At 39.3% G+C, this 27,397-nt stretch overlaps 1 protein-coding gene across 1 annotated transcript; it reads left to right on the forward strand.

The window, feature by feature from the left end:
• The first annotated feature begins 292 nt into the window (after positions 1-292).
• Positions 293-1,564, forward strand: LOC116181024. The gene is made up of 2 exons (XM_031501247.1): positions 293-373; positions 429-1,564. The coding sequence occupies exons 1-2, from the start codon at positions 353-355 to the stop codon at positions 1,485-1,487; spliced, it is 1,080 nt and encodes a 359-aa protein (XP_031357107.1). The 5' UTR covers positions 293-352; the 3' UTR covers positions 1,488-1,564.
• Positions 1,565-27,397: the final 25,833 nt, after the last annotated feature.

Raw genomic sequence — 27,397 nt, forward strand, 5'->3', positions numbered from 1 at the left:
TGCACCCCGAAGAAGCGGTTTTGAGTTACGTAAAAACTGAAGGCGCGGATACCGGAATATAATGTACGGAAACGTTTCAAAGGCATATCCCTTTCACTTCCCCAGGTTTACGTAATTTCAAAATTTGGACCGGTCGGTATGCGAAATTTGTAAAAAATTTTGGCCCCACTTTATGCGCGCCGTGCAGATGTGGAGGAAAACGAAACCCCTCCGTCAGTAATCGCCGTATCTAACAATGGGGGAAAGTCAAAGGAATGATAGCGAGGTATAAAATAGGAAGGAATCCGCGTCAGCCTAGTATACCGACGACGGTGTGACTTGAGGAACCCCCCGTGGGGCTATACGTAACAAAATGCGGTGGATTACAATTTTGGTTAGTGTGTGATTAGTGTAGTGATTATTAATTAATTAATGCTCGTCTTTTGTAGGTACTTATCGGATGCGTTGCGATACCATCGCATACGAAACCCGCAAGTAGTGTAACACGCGTTAAGCGATCATTTCACGAGGAGCCTAAAGGGTACTGGACAAAGAAGCTGATTTGGAAACCTGAATGGGTCAAGGTCTGGCAGACGCAGAAGAAGCTCGTCTGGAAGTCGGACTGGAAGAAGATTCAAGTGCCGATTTGGAAAGAAGTGCAAGTGCCAATTTGGAAGGAGCACCAAGTGCCCGACTGGAAAGTGATCTCAAAACCGATATGGAAAGAGATTCAAGTTCCGGCATGGAAGGAGATTCAGGTACCGTTCTGGAAAGAAACGCAAGTACCCGCGTGGAAAGAGATACAAGTACCGGAGTGGATCGAGCATAAAGTACCAGATTGGAAGGAAATCCAAGTGCCCGACAAGAAACAGGTGTGGAAACCAATTTGGAAAGAAATTCAAGTACCGATATGGAAGGAAATCCAGGTTCCCGACTGGAAAAAGATCTGGGTCCCTGTTTGGGTCAAAGAGGGAATCCATGGCGATCATTACTTGGGCAAAGACCATCACGGGAACGAGTACACGGCTCACGATATATGGAAGAAGAAGCTGATTTGGAAACCAGAGTGGAAAAAGATATGGCGGACTGAGAAGAAGCAGGTGTGGATCCCAGAAAAGAAGCTTGAGTGGGTTTCGGTGTGGCAGCAGATTTGGAGAACCGAAAAGCAGCAGATCTGGAGGGTGGAAAAGAAACAAATTTGGAAAACGCACAAGAAAGAGATTTGGGTCCCGAAGAAAGTGCAAGAATGGAGAACGGAAAAGAAGCAGATTTGGATACCGAAAAAGGAACTGATCTGGAAGCAGGAGAAGGTACAGATTTGGAGGACGGAGAAGAAGGAGGTCTGGGTTACGGACAAAAAGCTAATTTGGAAAGACGACTGGAAACAAATCTCCGTGCCAATTTGGAAGGAAATCCAGGTGCCGGCATGGAAGAAGATTTGGAAACCAATCTGGCAGAAGTTTTGGGTGACAGTCCACCACCACGATCACCACGAGGAATGGCGATGACACCAAGTCTTAGCCTAATCCCTTTCTGTATATAGAACCTTTCTTCCGCATGTACATAAACCAAATTATCGATATTGTTGTACCTTCTAAAATGTTATGATGTTAAATGTAAGTCAAATATATTGTGTAAGAGATTACAGCCTAATTTAATGCGAACGTGCGCGACTAATCAAAAGAAGCGCCTGTTCGGAATTCGAAACTTTCACTCAATTGCAAAAACAAGCCGAATTGATGCTGGTGGCCGCATAAATTTGTTTCCCGTATAAAGCGAACGTAGAAAGGAACATGAACTTTCACTTGCGTTACTGTAAATGACCGCAGCATGTCAAGATCAAGGATTAACTCTTCTACACATCCCATGAGAATTTCCTCGATCGATTTCTAATCTTAAGAAATTTATACAATTGGAAATCTTCTTTCTTTCTGAAAATGGCCAATGGTAGCTTGTAATTGTCATACTAATCGCGACAATAGCTCGTGACCGATTTGTAAAAGACAAAAATTACGTTAGATACAATTAGAAAGTCAGATTACATCGTTTACGGAATCCTCTTGTATTTAAATCAGAAATACGTAATCGGGTGATGGGCGTTAGATGCTAGAAGAAGAGCGCAATTTGCATAGCATTAGCAGTTGTGGGTAAGGGAAAGCGCTGTACTTACATGTTCATTATAACATAAACCCAAATTGTTTTTTCAAGGTCATTTTGGTGAAATTATTTCTTCGGAACTAGACCATGAAGAGATGTTTCTTCATTTTTCATTGGGAAATACTTACCAAAATTTGAAATTCCATGAAATCTTTCCCATGTCGCATTGGGTAACAAGGCTCTTCCTTGTAATGCAATTTTACGTCAAAATTCATACATTATACAATACTCCACGATCGGTGCCCAAATCGTAAAACTCCCAGCGAGCCGCTTGCGCATTGCTCTTTATGCTACCGAAACCCCATGAAAACATCAAGTTTAATTGAAGGAAGACGGCAATAACCCTCCCTCAAAAAAACCTCCCTTTTCAGCTAAAGGAAGAGCGTACGCAGTAGGTATGGTTCAATTTACCCTTTCGCCCTACCTACTCCTCTGAACCTTCTTTCTGGAGGAAGTACAGATACCAGTTGATCTTCCTTTCATCATCTACCCTAGCTACTAACATAAAAAAATTAAGAAGGCGAAAGACCTAGGGGACCGTCTAACGGTACCTTTCAATATGGAATTAAATTATATAAGGTATTGTTCTCATAATAGCTTTAGGAAGTCTCAGGCTCCATCGAGTCGCACATATAGGAGGTAAGTGGAATAACCGGCTCTGGACCATAAAAGTCTCCCAATTGCGCGGCGACTTTGCCAGAAAGTCCTATTTCCTTTTTCGGCTTTGAGCTGGATATATTTGCTTCAATTCAGTTTTCTATTAAGCATAATTCCTAGATATTCAGTGATTCTGAGAATTCAGGATGTTTTTGGAATATCAGGGGGAGTTCTACCTTTATTTTACCTGTGAAGAAACCTAGCTCCGTTTTTGTCGGGTTGCTGGACAAGCAGTGTTTCCTACACCATTCTTCGCTTACTCTAAGAGCTGATTGCATCCGCCTACATAGAGTAATCTCTAATTTTCCGGTTAAGTACTAGAATGGATATACAGTGTGTCCCAGATCGGGTGGGATTGCAAGGGCAACTTTCTTATTATTGAAAATAGAGAATTGGTTAAATGGACAATGTTTTGCAGTTTTAGATGCTTATTTAAAATTTCCTTGTGGAAATTCAAAATGTCGAATAGGTTCGACGTAAATTCAAAAAAACTAAAATTGGTTATTTCCTTTAATGTCTTATATCATCGAAAGTATAAGAGATATAAAAAAAGTCACTGTCTTTAATACGCCTAATTTAGAATTGATGTAAAAAAAATTCAAGATGGCTACCTTCGAGGAACATTTACAAGTTAAAGAGGCGCCACATTGGATTTTTAGATTATTTGATAGATTTTTTAATTCTCTTTTCAACGAGCTATCATAGCATAATATTGAAAATAAGATACCAGTTATATCAACGGTTTTTATATTTTAATCAAGTAGGCTATGATGAATTTAAAAAAATTATCAAAGTCCTCGTTTGAGATCGAAGGGACTTCAGCGCATTTTTGTGTGGCAGATGAGTATTCTATTAGCCACTTTCGACTCAACCATCAATAACAGATCTTGTCGAAGGCTACTACATTCACTAACCGCTTCCCACTTTCCGCGTGCACCCGCAATTCGCTTTTAAAGATTTAACTCCACCATCAGTAAGATCGTGTTGGGGGCTACCACATTCCCTTTGACGGTACCTACTTCCGACGTTCCGTTCACCCGCAATTCGCGTTTGAAGATTTGACTCCACCATCAGGAAGATCGTGTGGGGGGCTACCACATTCCCTTTGACGGTACTCCCTTTCGACGTCCCGTTTACCCGCAATTCGTGTTTGAAGATTTGACTCCACCATCAGGAAGATCGTGTCGGGGGCTACCACATTCCCTTTGACGGTACCCACTTCCGACGTTCCGTTCACCCGCAATTCGCGTTTGAAGATTTGACTCCACCATCAGGAAGATCGTGTCGGGGGCTACCACATTTCCTTTGACGGTACCCCCTTCCGACGTCCCGTTCACCCGCAATTCGCGATTGAAGATTTGACTCCACCATCAGTGAGATCGTGTCGCGGGCTACCACATTCTCTTTTACGGTACCCACTTCCGACGTCCCGTTCACTCGCAATTCACTTCTATTGGCGACACGAGAAAGAGAGACAGCGATTCGAGATTTACAAAACGTTAAACCGCGTGAGTTCGCAACGGAAGGTAAAAGGCGCCCGAAGTTGACTACTTCTCGAAGACGCGCGTCTCGCAAAAGGTCGTTAATTTCGCCCCTATGACAAAAAACAAAATTCCGCCATGCAGGAGTTGTGCGCGTTTACATCTTTCCGACGACACCAATTTCAAAAGAATCGGACCAAAACTGTAGTAGAAGATAGGAAAAAACTGAAAAACCTTCACGTTAGTATACTACGCTCGAGGATGACGCCCAGATGTCGCCAACCCCACATCATGTAGCCATGCCCCTAAGGTTGACAAATTTCACGGCCCTGTAGATACACGTACACCCGTTGCCTTTCTACAAGAGTTCTTCTACGCGCCCACATTTGCTGCCAGCCAGCCAGCCAGCCAGCCAGCCAGCCAGCCAGCCAGCCAGCCAGCCAAAGTGAGATTAAAAGCTACTTTTTACAAATAAATTTGCAAAAATGCGCTAAAAACAAAAAAACAAAATCTATTCTAGGCAACAAAACGATGAAAGTAATTACATCAGATGTTTAAAATATCAGGGGCGCACTCATGGGAGGGGGGTTTGGGAGTTACAACTCCCTCCAAAATTTTATATAAGTAGGCGTAGAAAAATTTTGACCTTTATGACGTCATTTATTGACTATCATATTGTGATGTTGAACCCCTACCGATAGGCAACACATCTTACAACTAAAGGAATTTTAGAATTCCGTTTTGCGCAGACGTGAATTTAGTACAAAAAACTGGAGAGTGGCGTCGGCGGGAGCACTGGTGGTCCGGATTTTGATGGTGGAGTAGCGGTTTGGTGTGCTTTTCAAAGTTTAGTTAGTGTTTGATATATTTTTCCAAGCGATATCAAGGTAGTACTCGTTTTATTTAAGCTATTTTAAATTCGATGTTTAAATTTCATGCCTTATTTGTTTTCGTTTTGAATTTTGCTTTAGATTTGACCTCTGCTGATTGCAGGCATGGCGTGGACGGCTATTGTTTGAGTTTACCGTTAAATGAGTCATGTTTTAGCTTGGCTCCTTGTGCGCCTGATTATGCCGCAATGTTTCCCATGATTATTTGAATGTGTTTACGCGGGAGTGGATTGCTAGAATGTTACTGCCCTGAATGTTTGGTTTAATAATTTATTTCCGTGGAAGAGAAGAACCACATGCAGTTTGCTCTGTCGCTGTATATGTTTCTTTTTTTCTTCTCGCGCAGGCTGCAGTTCTTAGCGTCTCGCATTAGCGAGAAAGGTGGGCCCTCTGATTAATTTCTCTTCTGTTTAAAATGTGGATTTTTGTATGTGGTGTGGTCTGCTTCCGCTTGAATACCCGTGTTGGCATTCTCAGGTGCACGTGCACTTGTTACGTAATAAATGAATGATAAGCAAGGTCGGGACAAGGTCATGCCTGCTCTACGTTGTTTAAAATGAACTCTCGATGTTTTTTTTCAGGTAGTGTTTTTATACCCCAAGGCCCAATGATTTATTTTGTTCACAATTTGTAATTATGTCATGTGTATCTATCGTTTTTGATTAATTTGTTCTAGCCACATTTGCCTTTATTACTTGATTTTTGTTGTACGATTTGAGGTGTTTGATTTTCGTATTTCTGTTTGTACATTGCTACCTGTAATTGATTTATTTCTTGTATTTGTGTTTAGCCAGGTTTTTTTATTGCTGGTTCTTTTTTTAGTCCAGTCAATAGAGACCTAAATAGGGGAGTTTAGTCAAAAATTTGGTGTCCAAGAGGTTATGACTGATTCTTATGTATTTTTTGGCGTAGATTCCGAATTTCCGCACGGAGCAATATAGCGTGATGCACACGACGCGACAACACAGACGCACTGAAGAGGGATCTTGAACTGGTTTCCAGAGGACACAAAAAGCATACAAACGACCAACAAGAGGGAGGGGGAAGCCAGAGGCCCCTTTCTAAAATAAGGACAAAGAAGCATCCGTTATGACCGGGACCGAGGCCGCCAGAGATACCCGAAACTGCGCGTATAGCGCCTTATGCCAGTGCCGTCGCGCGGCGCCAGGAAGAGAGGTTTTGCGCTCGCCCCCTCCCCCTCCTCCTCCCCTTCATCGGCTCCGCACACGTGCACTTTCCGAAGTAATTTTTCGTCTACTTTCATTTTGGTCCTTTGAGTTTTTTCTCTAAAACCAACATTTAGCGAGTTATTCAGAGAAATTCCGTTTTTTTCACGTTTTCCAACAAAGTACCCTTTTTGACCCCCCTCTTATCTCCGCCCCCGTTGGTCCTAGACCAAAAGTGTATATATCACTTTTCCTGCAAATTTTGTGTACTTTAATTTTGAACTAAGGTACTTTGGGCCAAAAATCTAAATTTAGCGAGATTTTTCCAAAATTCTGAATTTTGGGCCGAAATTTTGGGGTTTTTTGCATTTTTGGGGGGGTTCCCACCCCCTAAGGTTGGTGGGAGATTAAAAATTCGGAATCTACGCCAAAAAATACATAAGAATCAGTCATAACCTCTTGGACACCAAATTTTTGACTAAACTTTTCTCTATTGACTGGACTATTTCCTGGCTTTTCGGTTTGGATTTGCTCTGCTGAACCAAGCCCCGTGCGTAATAAATTTCATTTTTTCTCTTTCCCTTTCGGACGCACAAAAAATTCTGTCTTTTATTTAATTCCCCTCCCGATTGTGTCTCACGTACAAACGCATAAAAGACCGCCATAGGAAAATGACAACGTAGGAGTCCATTCGTACAAATTCGCCCAAGTCGATATTACCGAGATCTGAATGGCGCGAACTTCCGACATTATTGACAGCTAAAGTTAGATGGCGCTGTCTGCGATTTGTTTCCCCAGAGTTGCCAACTGTAAGTACAGGGTAAGTCGATATTTCCAGCAACTCCTGAGGACCCCTAGGAACATTACAATATTATCCATACTTACATACCTACAAAATGCTGGTATAACTACAAACTATCCCCTCGAAAAAATGCCATGCCAATATCCAGTTAAACACATTTCAAGACACTTCGCTTTACTTTACACAATGTATTACCAATTACCATTAATGCATTGTCCCAGGTCACATTTTGTAATTTTTAAGGTAAAATAATTTTTAGAGGTTGGCGTGTTTTTTAGAATGAAGAATATATTCTGTCAGTCAATTTTGTAGAATTGTATTCTTTTTCATAAAAAGAATAAATACATGTTCTAATTGAGCTTTTTGGATATATTAAATAACTTTAATAGGTTATGGGCTCAGATTAATAAAAGAGTCTGAATAAAGAAATCGCACGTGGCAGTCCAAAAGTACAAAGTCGAGTCGCGAAGTTTTGTTTGTTGTAGAGTTTCGTCATTACACATTTTTTGAAGAAATGGATCTGGCGAAACACATCAAACCCCTAGCTGGTGAGGCAGACTGGCCAATTTGGAAGAGAAAAATGCGTGACTTGCTGGACTATCATGAGGGTGCCCTGGACGTCATTGACGGAAAGCTTTTCAAACCAGAAACTTTGTCAGATAACGAACAAGATGAAAGAGTCAAAGCTAATTACAAAAAGGCAAGTGGTTTATTTCGTAAGGCGAATAGTTATGCAAAACCCATGATATCGAGCTCAGTGACGGACACAGTTTATCAAAAGATTATGGATAAAGAAGCAGCGCATGATGCAGGGGAGGCGTTAAAATTGAATTTTGAGGCGTCATCCAAAGATCAGCTGTTTAAGATATGCACAGAATTTTTTGCGTTCAGTTGGATTAATGGAGAGCATGTTTCAACCCACGTTGCTAAATTGAGAAATTTATGGAATGAGCTTAACAATGGAAGAAAATGAACTGCCTGGTTTACTCCTTGTTTGTAAAGTTTTGCAAATTTTACCAGAGATTTCGAGAATTTCAGATCTAGTTGGATGTTACTGTCGAAAAACGAAGAAAAACATTTTGATGAACTAGTGACCCAATTGTGTATGTACGAAAGAAATTTCAGAAAGGTCACAAACAGTGCCACTGGAGAAGCATTGTTTGTAAAAAACGGAAAATCCAAAACATACCAAAAATCAAAGTGGTCAAAAGAAAATGATATCTGTAATTATTGCAAAAACAAGGGAGATTGGATAAAAACGTGCAAAAAGTGGATTGCGGATGGACCACCACAGAAGAAAGTACATCAGACCCACGTCGTGGATTCCAATGTAGCCCTTTGTGGTGTGAGAAGATATTCTTCAAGTGAAACAGACTTCATCAGGATGATGGATCGACAATGGAGCCACAAAGCACTTGACGAATAATTCTCCTGACCAGTTTGTTGAGTTTCAAGAAATTGAATCACCCTGCGTCATAAAGGCGGCTGGAAAAGAAGTGCTCAAAGCCATTGGACAGGGAACAATTGAAATTTCTCCTTTCACTGAGAAAAGCGCTCTAAAAATGATCATGACTGATGTATGGTATGTTCCAAAGATTTCAAGAAATCTTTTTTCTGTTTTAGCAGCTCAAGATAACAATGAAGGATGGGGACACCAAGACAAGCGACACGTGAGAGAGATGCTCAAAAGAGAGTTAGGCATCACCGTGAAGCTAGTGAAAGAGCTTTGTGAGCCCTGTATTTTTGGAAAGGCGCATCGCTTGCCGTTTGGTACTCGAGTAACTGCAACGAGACCTGGTGATTTTTTTTCTACTGATGTAGCCCCATTTTGTGAATCCTTCAGTAAAAAACGATTTCTTGTGATATTTAAAGACAATTACACAAGATTTCGTTATGGATTTGTGATAAAACATAAATCAGATGTGCGAATTTAGTTAAAACAGTTCTTAGTACACGCAAAAACCCTTGGGCACAGCATTGGAGAACTACTCAGTGATAATGGTGGTGAATTCGACTGTGAAGCGGTTGAAACCATCCTATTGGATAACGGAATCACTCAGAGACTGACAGGGCCCTACCCACCAGAGCAAAATGGAGGCAGTGAGCGTGAGAACCGAACAACAATCGAAATGGCCAGAACTTTCAAGTACTCAAACAGTGAAGTTGATTTTCCAGATTCTATATGAGCAGAGTTGGTAATGACAGCCGTTTACGTGTTAAATAGAACAGGAAAGTCTTCAAAAGAAGAGTCCTTATGAACTGTGGATTGGGAAGAAACCAAGGATAAAACATCTACGAGTTGTTGGATCTGTCTGCTATGTTCACATACCTGCTGCGAAGAGAAAGAAGATGGAAAAGAAAGAAATCAAAGAATTCCTCGTTGGATATGATGGTGATGAACGTTACAGAATTTATATTCCAAACGATCACAAAGTCATTCTTACCAGAGTGATGTTCAATTTCAAGAAAAAATTAAAAAATGTGAAAATTAAGTCAAGTTTCCAATAAAAGAAGACAATGAAGGAACAGAAGAAGATGACAGTGACGATGAGCTACAAGTGGATGCGGAAGAAAAATTTAAGACGGAAAAAGAAGAATATTTTCAGAAGAATTCTGAAAGAATCTTGAGGGAGAGATCGATCTTGAGGAAACCCCAGCATCTGGAACCATATTCCATGCTGGTGGAGGACTTTGTAAATCTAGTGACCGAGGATCCTGAGACGTTTGAAGATGCCCTAAAAAGAAGTGATTCTGTAGAGTGGAAGAAAGCCATGGATTGTGAAACCGCTTCGTTGAAAGAAAACCAGGCCTGGATTTTGATAGATCTTCCACCTGGTGCGAAGGCAATTCAATGCAAGTTGGTCTTCCGACTTAAGAAAAATCCTGACGGTAGTATCGACAAGTACAAGGGGCGGCTAGTCGTCAAGGGGTTCAGTCAGCGTCATGGTATCGATTACAGTGAAGCCTTCAGTCCAGTCGCCTGGATGGGGACAATCCGATCGATTCTTAGCATTGCAGCAAGTGAAAACATGAATTTGATGCAATTTGACGTCTCTACTGCATTCGTGTACGGAAATCTTGAAGGAGCAGTTTTCATGAAACAGCCCCAAGGATATGAAGATGAAACCAGCAAGGTCTGCCAACTCAAAAGAAGTCTCTACGGTCTCAAACAAGCGCCAAGATGCTGGAACAAACGTCTGGGAGCTTTTCTTCATGAACATGGATTCAAGGTCAGTAATGCTGATCCATGCTTATTTATTCGAGAAAGGGATGGACAAAAACTTACCATTGGAATTTATGTGGAAGATGGTATCGCAGCTGGAACAGATTCAAGAAAGCTAGAAGTTTTCATTGGTGAGTTGAAATCAGAATTCAAAATTGCCTCGAAGAATGCAGTCTATTTTTTGGGAATTGAAATACAACAAGAAGAAGGGTTTATAAAAATTCATCAGAAAACTTATGCAGAATTGCAAACCAGTTTCAACTCCAATGCTCAAGGGCGAAGAAACTTTCACATCAGGGAAAGTTAACCAGGCGATACAATTTCCCTACAGGCAAGCAGTTGGAGCACTGATGTACCTAATGCTCGGCACAAGACCTGATCTAGCGTACAGCGTAGGATACATCTCAAGGGTCCTTGAAAATCCAACTCAAGAGGATGTCGTACGAGTCAAGAGAGTTTTTCGGTACATCGCAGGGACTTTGAACTTTGGGTTAGTCTACTGTAGGAGAAAAGAAGAGTCTGGAGTTTTGGAGATCTATAGTGATGCTGATTTCGGGGGATGTACGAAAACAGGCCGTTCAATCTCAGGAGTCATCGTGAAATACTCAGGAGGAGCAATTTCTTGGTTGGGCCAACAACAAGCAGTTGTAGCTACATCAACAACTGAAGCTTAAATCATAGCAGCAAACGAAGGAGCAAAAGAGGCAATTTGGCTGAGCAGGCTCTTCAAAGAAAACACAAAACTAAAAGAAGTTCCTGTTATTCAAGTTGATAATACCGCTGCAGTGAGACTGGCTCAAAACCCGGAGTTTCATCTGAGAACTAAGCACATTCCTATCAAACATTTTTTTATTCGAGAAAACGTAACTGACGGAAAATTAGGTGTCAAACAAATCTCTACAGAACATCAAGTAGCAGACATTATGACGAAGCCGTTGTCAAGCACACGTCTAAAAATCTTGTGTGTGAAAATGTGACTTTTATGATGTGCTTTCTTTTGTTAAAATGTTAGTAACAAGGGAAAGTGTTAAAGTAATAGTACATTATATATCAAGGTAGAGAAGTACAGTATTATTGCCTGAGCACCAAGATTACATCTCGAGGCGCTTGCGCCGAGGGGTGTAAGGTGCGAAGGCAATAATAGACTTCTCTACCGTGGTATATATACTATTTTTTTCACTACTAGCACTTGAAATCCTCTAAATTAACATATTATATTGATAAGAAAAGTGAACGGTTGGACAGAATTGTTTGTTTCTTAATTTACATGTCAATCAAGTACGTAGAAGTACAAGTCAAACAGGCCGTATTTTGTTCTGTCATTGAGATATTTTCAAAGAGTAATTTCGTTCGAATTTTTTCAAAATGTGATAATTTTAGGTATGTAATTTCTCTGGAAATGGCGGATGGTGGCAATTATTCATTTTAGAGAACTTGTCTAAACGTTTATTGAGCGAAATTTCGGGTTGTGTTTTCTAAAAGTGACAGCGTGACAGTTCTCATTATTGACTACTAGTTAATAATGTCCACATTATTAACCACTTTGAACAATTGCCGAGAAAGCCTACTTTACAAGTGGAAAAAAAGGTTAATAATCATGTTATCAGACGCTAGTAGTGAAAAAAAATGTTAATTGCCATTTTAAACAAAAATGGTTTTTAGAAGTTGGCGTGTTTTTTAGAATGAAAGATATATTCTGTCAGTCAATTTTGTAGAATTGTATTCTTTTTCATAAAAAGAATAAATACATGTTCTAATTGTGCTTTTTGGATATATTAAATAACTTTAATAAATGTGACCATAGGGACAAAGGAACACATTGGGAAAAGAGGGCAAATGAAACCAGGGAATGTGCTACAAAAGGAGACACAAAAGGAGGAGTAGAAAATGCGGCAATGACGGGATTAAAAGATACGATGAAGACAAAGGAGCGAAACACAGAATACAAAGGGGTCAACGAGTAGAATGAAGATGAAGATTAAGGATGGATGAAAAACTCGTGGAATAGCAACTTTGAAGTCATCAGGACTTGAGGTTATAGAATATGCGTTGGCTGTGTACCCACTACCGCAGATAGACGGGCAACTGGATCGCTTAGGAGAGGATGGAGATGGACGTAAGTACAGATATTTTACGGCTCTCGACAAGTTTTCTGGTTTTTATCAAGTGCCGGTAGACAAGTCTGCGTTTGCACCATCAGGCCTCGCATTGTGAATTTGCCGTTTGGGTTGCGTAACTCACCATCAGTGTTTCAACGAGTGATGGACAATGTGCTTGGCCCACTGAAGAATTCAACAGCCGTCCCTTATATGGACGACGTGATTATCCCTCCAACATCAGTCGAAGAAATGTCGGAACGGCTACGATCAGTATTGGAAGCTCTACGCAGACATGATCTCACTTTAAAGTTGAGTAAATGTTGCTTTTTTCGCACCAAAATCTTGCCGGCTATCAAGCACGATCAATGGCACAGACTACGTTATTGAATTCCCTCCAAAATGTGGTGGACAGAATAGATCTCACGAGCATGCACTATTCGAGATTGCAGCCACCACACGTTTACCGTAGATCATATTCTGTGGAAAAAACTATACATGTCCAAGGGTTATTCGCTAGCAGCCATAACAACAGAATTAGTTTAGACTGCATGGAAAATGTCAAGCCATTTGGTGGAACCAAACAGCCCCGCACTGTTGACGACGACCGGAAGTTTCTGAAGACGTATACCACCACCATAAGCATACTGATCCTAATAGGACGACGGTTAAGAAGCCACCAACAAACGAAACCATCACCAACGGGGACGAAAATCGAGCTAGAGGTCACACCGAGGACCGTACCACTCCCACAACGACCGTCTTTCCTGCTGTTGGTATTTAAGCACATTGTTGACAAGGTTTGCTGCATACTTTACGGTTAAGATAGGTTATTAAGGAAGTAAATCTGTGATATGAATAGCATGTAGTATTTTGAACTGTCTGTATCATACCGGGTTGAGTTAGAAGACAATCTCCGGTTAAATTTTACGTTCGCGTAAATTTGATTGGGCTCCGTTAACTTAGCACCACCATTTCCAATTTCTGACTAAAGACAGATTGCGCTAGAATCTCTATGGCTAGCGCCAGCTAGCGCCACTTTGAGTTCAGCTAGCGCCATTATAGATTTTGCAGAAAAGCCTTTGACTTTCGGGGGGTGCTATGTTAACGCTAGCACCACCATTGCGTCCGATCATTTCCAAAAGCAAGCGCTGTGTTCTTCGAACCTAGCGCCAGCTAGCGCCACCCCCCAATAGTGCGGGGGAGACTTTTTCCTAGCACCACCATTTTGTTTTTTCGGGTAAAATTTTGACGTTTTGTGTTCTGCTGACCTAGCGCCACAATTTTAGAGCTTCCATCACCCTTCAATAGTGTGGGGGGGGGGGGGCCCACTTAATTTTAAAATTTCCATAGGTATTACGGTTTCTTGTGAAATGTTTCCGTTTTGTGCTCTACTCACTACACAATTCTTTTTGTAAATCACAGTATTAATTTCACTACCACAATATTGCGAGCTAAATCGTTTAGAACACAGCGCAGTGCAAAATTTGAAAATGTCAACGAACGTACCTACTCATAACCAGAGCTGGGGCAGTATTCGATTTTGTAAATACTTTTTAGTATTCAAATACTTTGTAATTAAATACTTTTATGGAAGCAGTATTTGTATTTGTAACTCAAATACCTTTGCAAATTTTTAGTATTCGAATGCTTAGCAAAGTATTTGTATACTTCGTAAAGTATTCGAATACTTTGTATAGTATTTGAATACTTTTAAGTAATTCAAATATTTGACAACTATTTAGAAATTTTTAGAGGAAGTTTCCGTTATCACAAAATCAAATATAAAAATCCGATACAACATGAATACCGAACGAGCCTGGAGTGAAACTTTTTGACCCGATACACACGGACAGACGGACGGACAAAAAAGGATCTGTTTCAAAATCGCTAGAATTAATTTCAGAAAGGTGTACGTGTCATGTGCACCACGTACGATCGCTTTGAAAACTGGTATACGTATTCTTAAGGATATAACTGATATAAGACAGGTTCTGGTACCTCCTATATAATAATATAATAACAATAATACGCTTTTACCTACTCCCCTTAAATTTGTATATAACAATAGAAATATAAAAAAAGCTAACCTCAGCTCAGGGAAAGGGACTACATTCAGTGCATAAAACGCTGTTCTTCCATGTTGCCTCTATACCTACAAAGTATAACTTGACATTTTTTAAGTATTATTAATACTTTTATCTAGTACTATTTTAAATTTTTAATGTATTATTTGAGTGACAAGTATTCGAATACTTTTTACTGTATTCGAATATCTTTGGTAGTATTAGAATATTTTTGAAAGTATTTGAATACCTTTGAAAGTATTCGCATCAATCAGCATATTTATTTGTTAATTCTGCTAAAAAACAAAAAAGCAGATTCTTATATACTTATGTGTAATGTGCAAATAATAACCATAAGGCATATGTATTTTATATGATTAATACACTCCATTAATATACGACCAATCAGCTTGGTGATTGTTTCAAATACTAACCAATCAGATGATTTTTTATCTGATTAAACGCCACGTAGCTTTTTAACAGCGATAAAAATGCGTGTAGGAATGCGTAAAATATGTAGTGGTTGTAAAATTTACTGCCTTTTATTAATCTCCCTAAAATACACTCGATCTTGGTTTTAAGTCAGGATAATTTTATTTTTAATTCACTCAAATTTTGTTGCCTCCTGGAAAAAACTCTCGAAAAGGATTAATAAAATCGCTCCAGCTAAAACTGTCGCGATTTTATCACACTTTTGGTCTCGAGTTTTTTCGGTGGCAACAAACCTTTCGTGTAAGAATAAAATTATCCGATTAAAAATCAAGCTCTTGTATATTTGCTCCCGATAAATTATATACCTATGTACCTCGCGTCGACTACTATCTAAAGGTGTTGTTTTTAACAATACAGATATACCAAACTTTACACAATTGACGCGCCTGTAAACCCTCGATGTGACAAATAATTTAGAACTTTTGCGCATTCATAAAGGATTTAAGTAAGTTTGTACCTGCATACCTCACCGTCTGTTTACTTTGAAATGAAGGGATGTTCATATTTACAATCTTGCTACTTTACATACAAATTTTAGTATTTTTATTGGAACTTTTGTACTTTAAACAGAACGATCAATCCAAAAAGTAAAGGATTTCAAATTAAAATAATTTGTTTATTAGTTCCGACCCTAAGAGGGACAGATTTGCAAATTCGGGTTTAAAAATGGTAAAGTTTGACCATCCCAGATGCGGTGTCTGTCCGTCGGTCCGTTACCAGAATATCCCGATAACGAATGGATCGATTACGATGAAATGTTGTAGTTGGATTCTTTATCAAATTTGTAGATCGAAGTTCGTGAATTGGCAATATAGCGCAAAAATAAGGAAGGCCCTTTTGACATCTGCGTGAGTTTTGAACCGAATTGCATGAAATTCAATATGCGTATAGCTTTAGCTATATAACACGCAATTCCAAAAATTGAGCCTAATCTATCAACAGCCACAGTGCCCTTTTCGCATCGACGTGTAAATAAATATAGAAAACGAGCTCCTGGATATGGCTACAGCATGTGCAAAACCAAATTTTGAATTTGGTGGTAGTTTTGCTTTTATTTAAAGTGTATATGTATGAAATTTCATTTAATTGCTTCCATAAATAAGAAAATTGGCACCGCACATCATGCACAAAACCAAATATTGAAACAGGCGTTAAATTTGATTTTATTCCAAGTTGCTATGTATCAAATTTCTTTTAAATGCTTCCATAAATAAGAAAGTTTTCAATCCGGTTTGTAAATGGTCGAGATGCGAAAAGGGCACTGTGAATGTTGATCGATTAGGCTCAACTTTTGGAATTGCGTTTTATATGGCTAAAGCTATTATACGCATATTGAATTTCTTACAATTCGGTTCATAACTCACAGAGATGTCAAAGGGGCCTTCCTTATTTTTTGGGCTATATTGCCAATTTACCAACTCCGATCTAGAAATTTGATAAAGAATCCATCCATTTCATCGTAATCGGTCAATTCGTTATCAAGATATCGTGCTAACGGACAGACGGACAGACACCGCAAAATTATAAAACTAGTTCTAAAATTAGTGGCGCTAGCCGGCGCTAGGTCAGCAGAGCACCAAACGTAAAAATTTTACCCGAAAAGACAAAATGGTGGTGCTAGGAAAAATTGCCCCCCACCCTATTGGGGGGTGGCGCTAGCTCTAAAATTTGTGGCGCTAGCTGGCGCTAGGTCTAACGAACACAGCGCTTGCTTTTGGAAATGATCGTACGCAATGGTGGTGCTAGCGTTAACATAGCACCCCCCGAAAGTCAATAGCTTTTCTGCAAAATCTATAATGGCGCTAGCTGAACTCAAAGTGGCGCTAGCTGGCGCTAGCCATAGAGATTCTAGCGCAATCTGTCTTTAGTCAGAAATTTGAAATGGTGGTGCTAAGTTAACGGAGCCATTTGATTGGGTGTTCGGTGGGATTTGCAACCCTAGCGCAACAGTACCAAAGAAGAAGACGAATAGATAATATAGTGTTGTTCAAGAATTAAAAAAAAAAAGGTATTTTGTAGTTGTTTGAAAGTGTTCGTTAGCGTCGTTTTCAGAAGCATTCATGTATTTATCAGTGTATACACTAACGTTACCTAAGAGTGAGCGAGTCTTTCACCTGCGAGTAACCGCGTTTAATTGTAAGGCAGTAACGCAGGGTTAAGATGATCTCCAATTTAGAGTTTACGTTTAACCTTCAATAACAATTTTGTAGGAGGCAAATCAATACCATCGTCCCTTTAGTAACTGTAATACCAACATTAACAGGTTGGAGCTTTCACACGCGCTTCTCAAATTATAACCCTGATCAAAGCTAACCTAAAACTTAATGTCAGACTCGAACAAATGCGCTGGGCCATTCAAGTAGTATATCCTTTGTCCCCTTGATAAAAATGAGGGACAAAATTTTGTTCTATGCCGCTGTTTCGTGTTTTCTGCGATGCATAAATAGTTTTCAGTTAGAATTCAGTGAGCATCCGATGCAAATTTGTACCGAGAAAGTCATAAAAACGCTTTTTGGAGGGGAGACCTTTTACCATATCTTCAAAAACAGAAGCAGCCGTCATCTACCATTCCGCTTAGAAAATCCCAAGATTCTCGTAAACACCGCACTTGATTTCAACAATACCAATAGAGAGATTTACCATAATTTTGTATTTGAAGTCGAAGACCAAGAGTCCATGCGACAAGAAATCGGTTACCTGCAAGACACTCCCTTTTGGGATAACCGAAATTCGCGAAGTGGTAGGTTTCTACTGATAACTACCAGAAAACTACTAGTAAGGCCTATTTTTAACGTTCTATGGAAAATACAGGTTATCTACGTCGCCGTTTTAGTGCTCGGAGACGGAAAAACTTCGAAATCTCTCTTGTACACCGCAAATCCGCATGAAATGATGAACAAGTGCATGCGATTGCCATTCGTACGCCACATACAAGATTGCGATCTAGAAATCGAAGATACTATACCCAAACCGAGAAGAAGCTACGACGGATGTCCAGTAGTTTTCTACCATATTATGAGAAACCTCACGGAGCCATTCAATAAATATGATCGAAAGAATTACACACTTGACTTGATGGTAGAGGTGTTAAATGCGACTTTGGTTTTATGCACGAAAAAAGATTGTATTCCATATATGGATGGAGGCATCACATTCACTGCATCTCTTTTGTCTAATACAACGTATGAACGTCATCATTTTAGTCATGTGTATTCCAGGGACACTCTTGTCTGGATTGTTCCACCGCCTGATTCCAGAAAAGGTTTGGAACTTTTGATGATCCTCTTCCAGAAAGAGGTATGGGTTTTAGTTGCCGTAGCGTTTCTGCTGTTCGCTTTGGCTTGGTACGTTTTGAACCAATTTACAACAAGTTTTGGTGAAATCATACTGAGTACCTTAAGCATCACGTTGTTTGGCAGCACCAATCGCATGCCAAATTCATCTGTGCGCGTTTTGGTCTTGTGTTACATTGTGTACAGTATTCACATACAAACAGCCTACCTTTCGAGCTTGGTGCCCGTTTTGACATCGCCCCCTAAGGGGAAAGCTATTTCCAGCATTGATGAGCTACTACAAACCCACATAGAGGTTCTTATTAGTCCAATGGCATTTTTGATTATAGAAGGCACACTTAATAGAAATGCGATAGAAGACCACGAACGTATCATTAATCAGTCTCGCACCACTAACCTGAATTCTGAAGAGTTAATGGGAAACTGGTTTAAGAACCCAATGTTTTCTATGCCTGTTCTATTGGACCACTTGCGTACGATTGAATTGACTCTACGAATACCCACCCCAAATTACTTTATAGATAATAACTTCACATTACCAACAATTGTCAACATATTTGCAAGTATGACCAGCGTTTACTTTATGGACAGCTTGAGCGATATCGTAGACAGGCTGACAGAGAGTGGACTGTACGAAAAACTCGATAAAGACAAAAGGATTTATGAAGAGGTCAAGAAAAGGGAGTTCATTCCTGCCGAAGAAGTGGTAGCGCTTTCCTTCGAGCATCTTAGTTGCATTTTTATTGTGTACGTATTTGGTATAGGGCTCTCTGCGATTGCCTTTATTGGAGAATTAATTGTTTATCATTGCAGAAAGTATTCCAGAATTTAGAAGGGCACATGATCGTATATGTCTATGTCTATCGTCTTTGTTATTTGAGTGTTGATGAGGAGCACTTTCAATAAAGTTATCACGTGGTATTGTGCTTGCGTGAGGGCAAGGAACTATACCCCTAAAGCACCTAAGGATTTGTGCGCTACACTCACCTGTCGCATTTGAAGAAGCTAGTTACTGCCCTTTGCCCGGCAGCAGCCTCGTACCCGCATATAATATTATACTCAGGCGTTTTATCGGCCTGTCCACAAAGCCTTCGCCACTGCGCTAATGGTGTTTAAGTGATATTGATTATTGCCTGGGGACAGCCCTGTAATAGGCCGTAGGTCTTTCCTGTTACCGTCTATGTAGTAATTCTATTTGAATCTTCCAATATCGAAAGCTGGCAAACACGGGATCTGCTGCTTAGTTACTTGTTTATATAAAAAAATTAGAATTGTCTGTCACGTTATATTAAAAGTAGAGTTTGTTCACAATATACTTTTTAAAAGCAAAATTGGAATCGCTTATTTAATACACAACAATTGGCGACGAGTTGTAAACAGAGAAATACAAACCACATAAAAAAAAATCGCTAGAAATGGATGAAGCACAGTTTTTACAATTTATGAAATTGTTTAACGAAACCCAGGCAAGATTAATCGATTCTCATAAAGTACATCAGGCAACACAACACATATCGCAACAACCCATGGGAACAATAGTAACTTTTGAAAATTATACAACCGTAAAAATCTGCAAAACGAGCAGAAAAAAGCTCAACTTCTATGTGCTTCGATCGGGCTTAATCATTATAATAGGGACCCGATAACCCTATAAAAGGGATTGGATATGAAGACCTAACGAAGAAATTTAGGGAGATGTTGGCGCCGCAAAGGAAACCTGTAGTGAGCCAACATTATTTTCTCAGCATAGCCCAAAAAGAACATCAATCTATAGCACAATTTGTAGCGACCCTGCGTCAATCTCTCTTTGAATGTGAATTCTCCACTACATGTGAGTGTTCAAAGAAAATCTCCATTGCCGATATTTTTTTGCGTGCACAATTTATCAGAGGACTGAGAGATAATGGGATTCGTGAGAAACTCTTGCAAACAGAAGACACCACCAATTTTGATGGATTTGTGTCAAAGGCAGTAGCACTTGAAGCATCCAGAATAGAAAGCCACAAAATTACATTGCAACCATCAACTTCAGTAGAAATTAACTCTGAATCAACACATTGTATGTCCCATCACCAGAGTCGTTAAAGTCAAAACCAAAATGAAGAAATTAAAAGCCGGAATGCTTCTAAACAACGCCGATATCACTGTTCTCAAAACCTTCAAATAAGAACTTCAGAATCCAGAGGGAATCGAATCGATTATCGAACTTTAGGTATTAATAACATGTGCCTCTATTGTGGAAGGTCAAACGATCGCTCAAATAACTGCAGAATTGAAAAGGGAAGACCTAAATGCCACTCTTGTAAGAAGATTGGACACACAGCTAAGGTCTGCATCACTACGATGATGAAAAACCAGAAAAACACATCGACTCAATATCTCCAGGACGAAGCTTCCAATTAAAAATGTGGAATTTACAACCTCATCAATCTATTTGAGATATCACCTCGTCAAGATGAGTATACTATAGTTATCGCTAAAATCAATGAAAAGCCACAACAATTTGAGGTAGATTCTGGTGCAAAATTCACTTTGTTAGGGGAGAACGATTACGATGCATTAAAATTAAAATCCAAAATTCAACCAACACCTACAGTATTCCGTTCGTACTCAGATCACGTTATAAAACCAAAAGGAAAAGTAATAGTAAACGTATCATACAAAGACAAGGTAATTGAAAATGAACTGTACATCGTACTTTCTGGTTACAAACCCTTACTTGGACGGAATTGGATACGCAAACTACAAATTGATCTCAAAGAAATCGATAACGAAACATCAAATTCTCCAGAATAGGTCACAGTTGGTTCGATACAGACACCAGACCAATTATTTCAGGAGTTCGCACCAGTATTTGAAAAAAAGATTGGATGCATGCCTAATGTGGAAATTCAACTCCATCTACGGGACAATGCCTCTCCAAATATTACCCGAGCAAGAAACGTACCATATGCACTGAGAGAGAAAGTAAATAAAGAATTGGACAGTTTGGAAGCTACAGAAATAATAACAAAAATCTCTTCCAGCGACTGGGGTTCGCCATTTGTGATAATCCCAAACGTAGATGGTCGAGTAAGACTGCGTAGATTACAAGTGTGGAGTAAATGAACGATTAGTATCATCAAACCACCCCATACGGAAAATCACACACAGTCACACACAGGGGAACATATCGTATGAACCGACTCAGTTTTGGCATAAAAACTGCCCCTTCCGAAGTTAATAGAATATTTTCTGGAATATTACAAGGATTTAATAAATGCGAAGCATATTTCGACGACATTATTGCGTTCACGGTGTCACAGAAGATGAATGTATCGCCAATCAAAGAGCATGTTTAAAACGATTAGCCGAAAATGATCTACATTTGAACAAAAATAAATGTTCATCTTTCCGAAGAAAAATCGAATATTTAGGATATACAATTGAACATAATTGTATCAGCAAATCACCAGGAAAAGTTTGGACAATATCAAAAATGCCTAGACCATCAAACATTGACGAATTGAAACGTTTTTTCGGGATGGTTACCCATTATGCAAAATTTATTCCCGATTATTCAACTTTGAGGTATCCACTCAGAATGCTACTGAAGAAAACCCAACGCTTTACCTGGACCGCGCAATGTGAATCCGCATTTTTAAAATTAAAACGAGAACTTTGTAGTGATAACGTTCTACTACCATTTGATCCACAATTACCTCTGACGTTAACTACAGATGCAAGCCCTGTAGGAATAGCTGCTATCCTCAGTCATCAAATCAACGAGTGCGAGCGACCCATTGCATATGCATCACGCAGAAATGAACTACAGCCAATTAGACCGGGAAGCTCTAGCAATAATGCTTGGAGTCAATTATTTTTTTGATTACCTGGGAAACAGTTTACATTAGTAACAGATAACCAGCCACTGTCAAGAATCCTGCATCAAACCAAATCGCTACTGAAAATGACATCTGCAAGACTACTACCGATATGCATCATTTTTATCCGGGTTTGATTACAAAATGAAATGTAAAACAGACACAGAAATTGAAATCGCTGATTGTCTATCGAGGGCACCAAATCCAAAGAACAAAAATTACAACAGGAAATTCAATCATGAAGAAGTGTCTCAATTATTTGCTCAGAAAGTCTTTCAAATATCGAGTGAAGTAATTACTTATGATACAATTAAGCAAGAATCTGGGAAAGATCTGGAAATTCAAAAAATCGTACAGCATCTCCATTCTAAAGTTAGAAATGAACCTTACACTTTAGAAAATGGCATTCTCTTTTCTCAAGATAGAATAATAATTCCCAGCACACTCATCAGACAACAGATTCCAAAAGAAATGCATTCAACCCATATTGGAATAGTTAAGATGAAACAACTTGCCAGGAGATAGGTATGTTTATTGGCCAAAAATTGACTCAGTAAAGTGTCGTGTGAGGAATGTGCTAAGACCCGGCACAATCAACCAAAAGCTCCTATACACCCATGGGAAGAACCAGAAGAGAACTGGGAACGCCTTCATATTGATTATGCAGGTCCATTAGATGGATACCATTTTCTTATAGCAGTAGATGCAAAATCAAAGTGGGCGGAAGTACGCACTTCAAAAGAAGCACTATCAACTGCTGTAACTATAAATCTATTAGCAGATATTTTCTCGACACATGGATATCCTTCAATCCTTGTGTCTGATAACGCTACGGCATTTACTAGCAAAACATTCACTGACTACTGTAAACATCGAAGTATTTTCCAAAAGTTTATCTCACCTGGCCATTCGGCAACGAATGGACTAGCGGAGAGGAATGCGCAAACATTAAAGTTGCGATTGAAGGCAGCAACCAATGATCAATCTCCAATAAACGCAAAAGTTCAGCAAATCATGCTTAAACAAAGAGCGACGCCTCTTTCAAGTGGAAAATCACCTGGGGAACTTTATTTAAATCGAAAGCTGCGTATTCGTTTAAACGCAATCAAACCAAATATAATAGGGAGGAAAACGACAGCCTCATCCTTCGGAGGTACCCGTCAATTTCAAGAAGGGGAAAGAGTCCAAATACGTGTCCATGTAAATAATAAAGATATATGGAAATTTGAAACCGTAGAGAGGAAACTGGGAAAACGGCACTATATTGTCGCAATAGATAATGAACGGTCAATAAAGCGTCACATTGATCAACTTCGGTCAACTCACTAGTCCCGAAGAAGACGGTTATTTTTGCTCCGATTTTAAACAGTTATTTTTCAGCTAAGCCACCAACAGGATTCATAATCGGAGTTCCAAAAGAACAGTACCTGCAGAAACGACAAGATGAACAAATGCAACCTGTGCCAGTTGATGAAATACTGAATCGACCACCTCCTGAACCACAAACCACCAATGTTTGAGGCACACCAATCCGTGCCAAACGCCAGCCAGCATATCTTCAAGATTATACCCGTTACATTGATTCTTAATTAAGTGGGGGAGAATGTAGTATATCTATTTCAATGTTCCAATATCGAAAGTTGGCAAACACGGGATCTGCTGCTTAGTTACTTGTTATACTTATAATAATAAAATTAAAATTGTCTGTCACGTTATATTAAAGTTCACATGTAGAATTTGTTCACAATATACTTTTTAAAAGCAATTGGAATCGCTTACTTAATACACAACAGTCTCCGCCAGGTGTCTTAAAGTGTATGAATTAGGGCCCATTCCACCCTCTCGCGTGTGAAGATTTTTGAGACTTTTAACTCTGGAGTGAGGCCCTACCTGGCCTCCTGCTTCTATCTCCTGTGAACCTGGAAAATAGCTACTCACGAGGAGCTCTAATGTTTCCCTGGCACCCAGTTCCTTAAGATTCCCAAAGTCATTGGAGTGTTGTTTTTGTAAGACTATTCGTAGGCGTCTGGTGTTAAACGTGGCGGCAGTTTGCCGAGCACATTGAATATGGGCACCATAAAATAGAATAATTTCCACTATTTCGGTTAGTGTCTGAATCAATTAACTAATTTTCACTATTCCAAGATTTTCACAAAAGTAACTGACACTAAATTAAATTCTTTCCTTCCCATAGCAACAAATAAGTAATATTTTCGTTTGTTTTTGTTTTCTATCTGAACAAATTAAGATAGAGGATGATTAAATAAATTGAATAAAGATTTTTCTAATTCTCTCGAAAACGTATCGACAGATTAAAAAAAATCAAATGTCAAAATAAAGGTCCTCGAAAGACCTTTCACACAAGCTATTACTCGATATCACTTGTCATTTAACATTTTTAAGGGAATGACCCTAGGGGCAGAGGATGAAAGGGGGTGAAGTAGTTTTTGGTTAAAAAGTTGTCTCTCTTGTCGTGTCTCTGCGTTTTTTCCTTTAATCAATGGTTTTCGATAAATCCGTGTGGGGAAGGTTTCAAATGGACACCCTGTATATGTATATACTGTAATTAAACCATGACCCAATAAACGAAACAAAATTAAGAACACCAGCGCAACCACCAAAAGCCCAATACTCGTGGGACCTTTATGTCCAACTTAAATACAAAAATCACTCAGAAATCCCCCGCAACGTAGTGGATAACACTACCGCAGTAATAGTCTTCGCGGTCGGTCAGTTATCTAGACAACAATTCGGGATTGGCTTTCATGCTCGGGCAAATTCGGTTTACTCGCAGACAGAGAAAGGCCGTTCAAAAGACCACTTAGACACTGAGGAGATTGGACCCTCAAAGCCCGAAGAAGCCTCTGGTGAAAAGGTGATTCCAATGGAAGGCGAGGAAAGCCCAAAGCCCGAGGTTCACCAAAGAAAATCTAGACGTGGCCTTTATACAGGTAACATGTGTAAGGACATCTCTTATCAAAGGTTATCCCGCATCGGAGACTCTGTTCTGCGAAAGGGACAATAACTGGGGTCCTGTTTTACATTTCATTTTGTGCTAATTTGTGCTGCTAATTAAACATTTTGTGCTCATCAGGTTAATTCGGTCTGAAACACATTTTGTGTCCTTTGGCCACAATTCAATCGAAATATGTGATACAATTCTAAAAAACACAAAAACTTCACGCGTAATGAATTTCACTTTGCGCGGATAATTAATGCGCGATTTTGAAGAGACTGTTACAACTGCACTAATACCAGATTAGACATGTTAGTTATGTTATATTAGTTATTATATACTTAAAATTGGAAGCCCATATCATTCTAGTTTAAGACAATGAAATAATTGTATCGGTATAGTTCTTAGAAAAAGAAATATGATTGTGTAAAGATAGAAGAACACGGATTTACTATCGTGGTTTTATCTTCCAAGATGTTAAACCTAAAAATAAGAATTAAACCTTAAACCTTAACCTTAAAATTAATTATTTCCAGTGGGATAGTGAATGTTTAACGTCCGATACTAGTCAAGTAAATCCTATTCTGTAACCGTAATGAATACTCAATCGGAATTAATAATAATGACTTTACACTAGCAAAAGCAAAATTTTGACTCAACCACGGATCATCCGTACAAATCGGCGTATAAAAGCATGAACGTGACGTTAGCTCAAGAAAAACTACTTTACTATGCACAAATAACTAAATTTCTATACAAACAGCAATGTAATTTACTCTAATTCAAAATGTAAATAAGATAGTATGAACAAATTCTTCGGAGTGATACAAATAACGTAATTAAGGATCATAATCAATAACGACAAAAGAGAATTACGTAGGATCAGAAATATCGAAGTGATTCACAAAGCTAATATTCTCCAAAAGGTTTCGTAAATACTTGCAGTTAGACAGGAACGATTAGGTACATATTCAGGTGCTAATTACTTACAAACACAGGTATGCAAAACGTATTCAATGGAGCACAGCAACAGCACATCAGAAATAGAGAGAAAATGCTACAAAGAAGTATGCTGATAGCCAAAACAGGTAGACACTAAGTCAAGTAAAAAGTAACAGCGTATCGAGAAAAATTTGCATGCATCATATATAATGGCCAGATCGTCTCTGAAGGAAAGAAGTACAGGGAATGTGTATTCAGAAAAGAAAAGAAGATCACGACCTCTAGTGGCGAGCAAAGAACTAAGGAAATAGCAAATGGACTATAGAAATAACTGGCATCTAAGCTAAACGGGTTTACAAAGGAAATACCTAGATAGAGCGAGAATACTAAATTTAAATTAGGGTGTTCAGTGAGAAATATAAAGAGGCGCAGGTCGATTAATTTAGATGAAGCTTGTTCCCAGATGCTTCAGTACATCGGCGATTTCGTAAAGTGTAGTCGATTACCGCAGTTGTAGTAGCGTTCGTGTTGTTGAGCGACGTTTAAGCATCAGAGTCGCGCGTCTAACACACTCACACCTTTCCCACTGTGGACTGTGGGGTGCGGGAAGCTTCGGCGAGTGAGAATATGTGGGAATATGTATCGCAATTTTACATTACAGTTACACCCCTTTACTATTTCTCACTCAACGATCAACGAGTAAAACTCGAAGTTACTTAAATGGAATATAAATTTGGAATATGAATTGGTAAGAAAAGAACGTTACATACTCCTTTGCTTGTTTTACTCTTGGTTGCCTTATTACCCATTTGTATTTGACTCGAGATTTGACTTGTACGCTTGAAATAGACTGATTTAGGATAAATACCTAAACCTCTCGCCAGGAAAGAATGCCGGTCACAGAACATCTGATCCCGGTCTACAATTTATGCGACTTCCGGGATAGTATCGTGTCAATGTTGAACAAAAAGACTTTTCGTTCAACATGTGTATTATCTCCCGCGCTCACGCAGAATATGGATCATCGCGAAATAATTTCTCCTTTTTCGGAAGTAGGTATGTTTTTTGGCCATTCTAAGGTGATCTCAAATAATTATTGAACCCTCAGTTTACGTTTACCCTTCAGCAAACCTGTAGGGGAATAATCAATACCAACGTCTCTTTAGTAACTGTGATACCAACAACAATAACAGGTTGGAGCTTTCACACGCGGTTCTCAAATTATAACCCTGACCAAAGCTAACGCAGAGTTTGATGTCAATCCCGAACAAATGCGCTGGAAATTGGCTGGTGTTCGGGAAAAGGGGTATAAGTCCAATTTTGGGTAAAATGAG

The sequence above is a fragment of the Photinus pyralis genome, unplaced genomic scaffold (genome assembly GCF_008802855.1).
Source record: "Photinus pyralis isolate 1611_PpyrPB1 unplaced genomic scaffold, Ppyr1.3 Ppyr1.4_LG9, whole genome shotgun sequence".
NCBI classification, from domain to species: Eukaryota; Metazoa; Arthropoda; class Insecta; order Coleoptera; family Lampyridae; genus Photinus; species Photinus pyralis.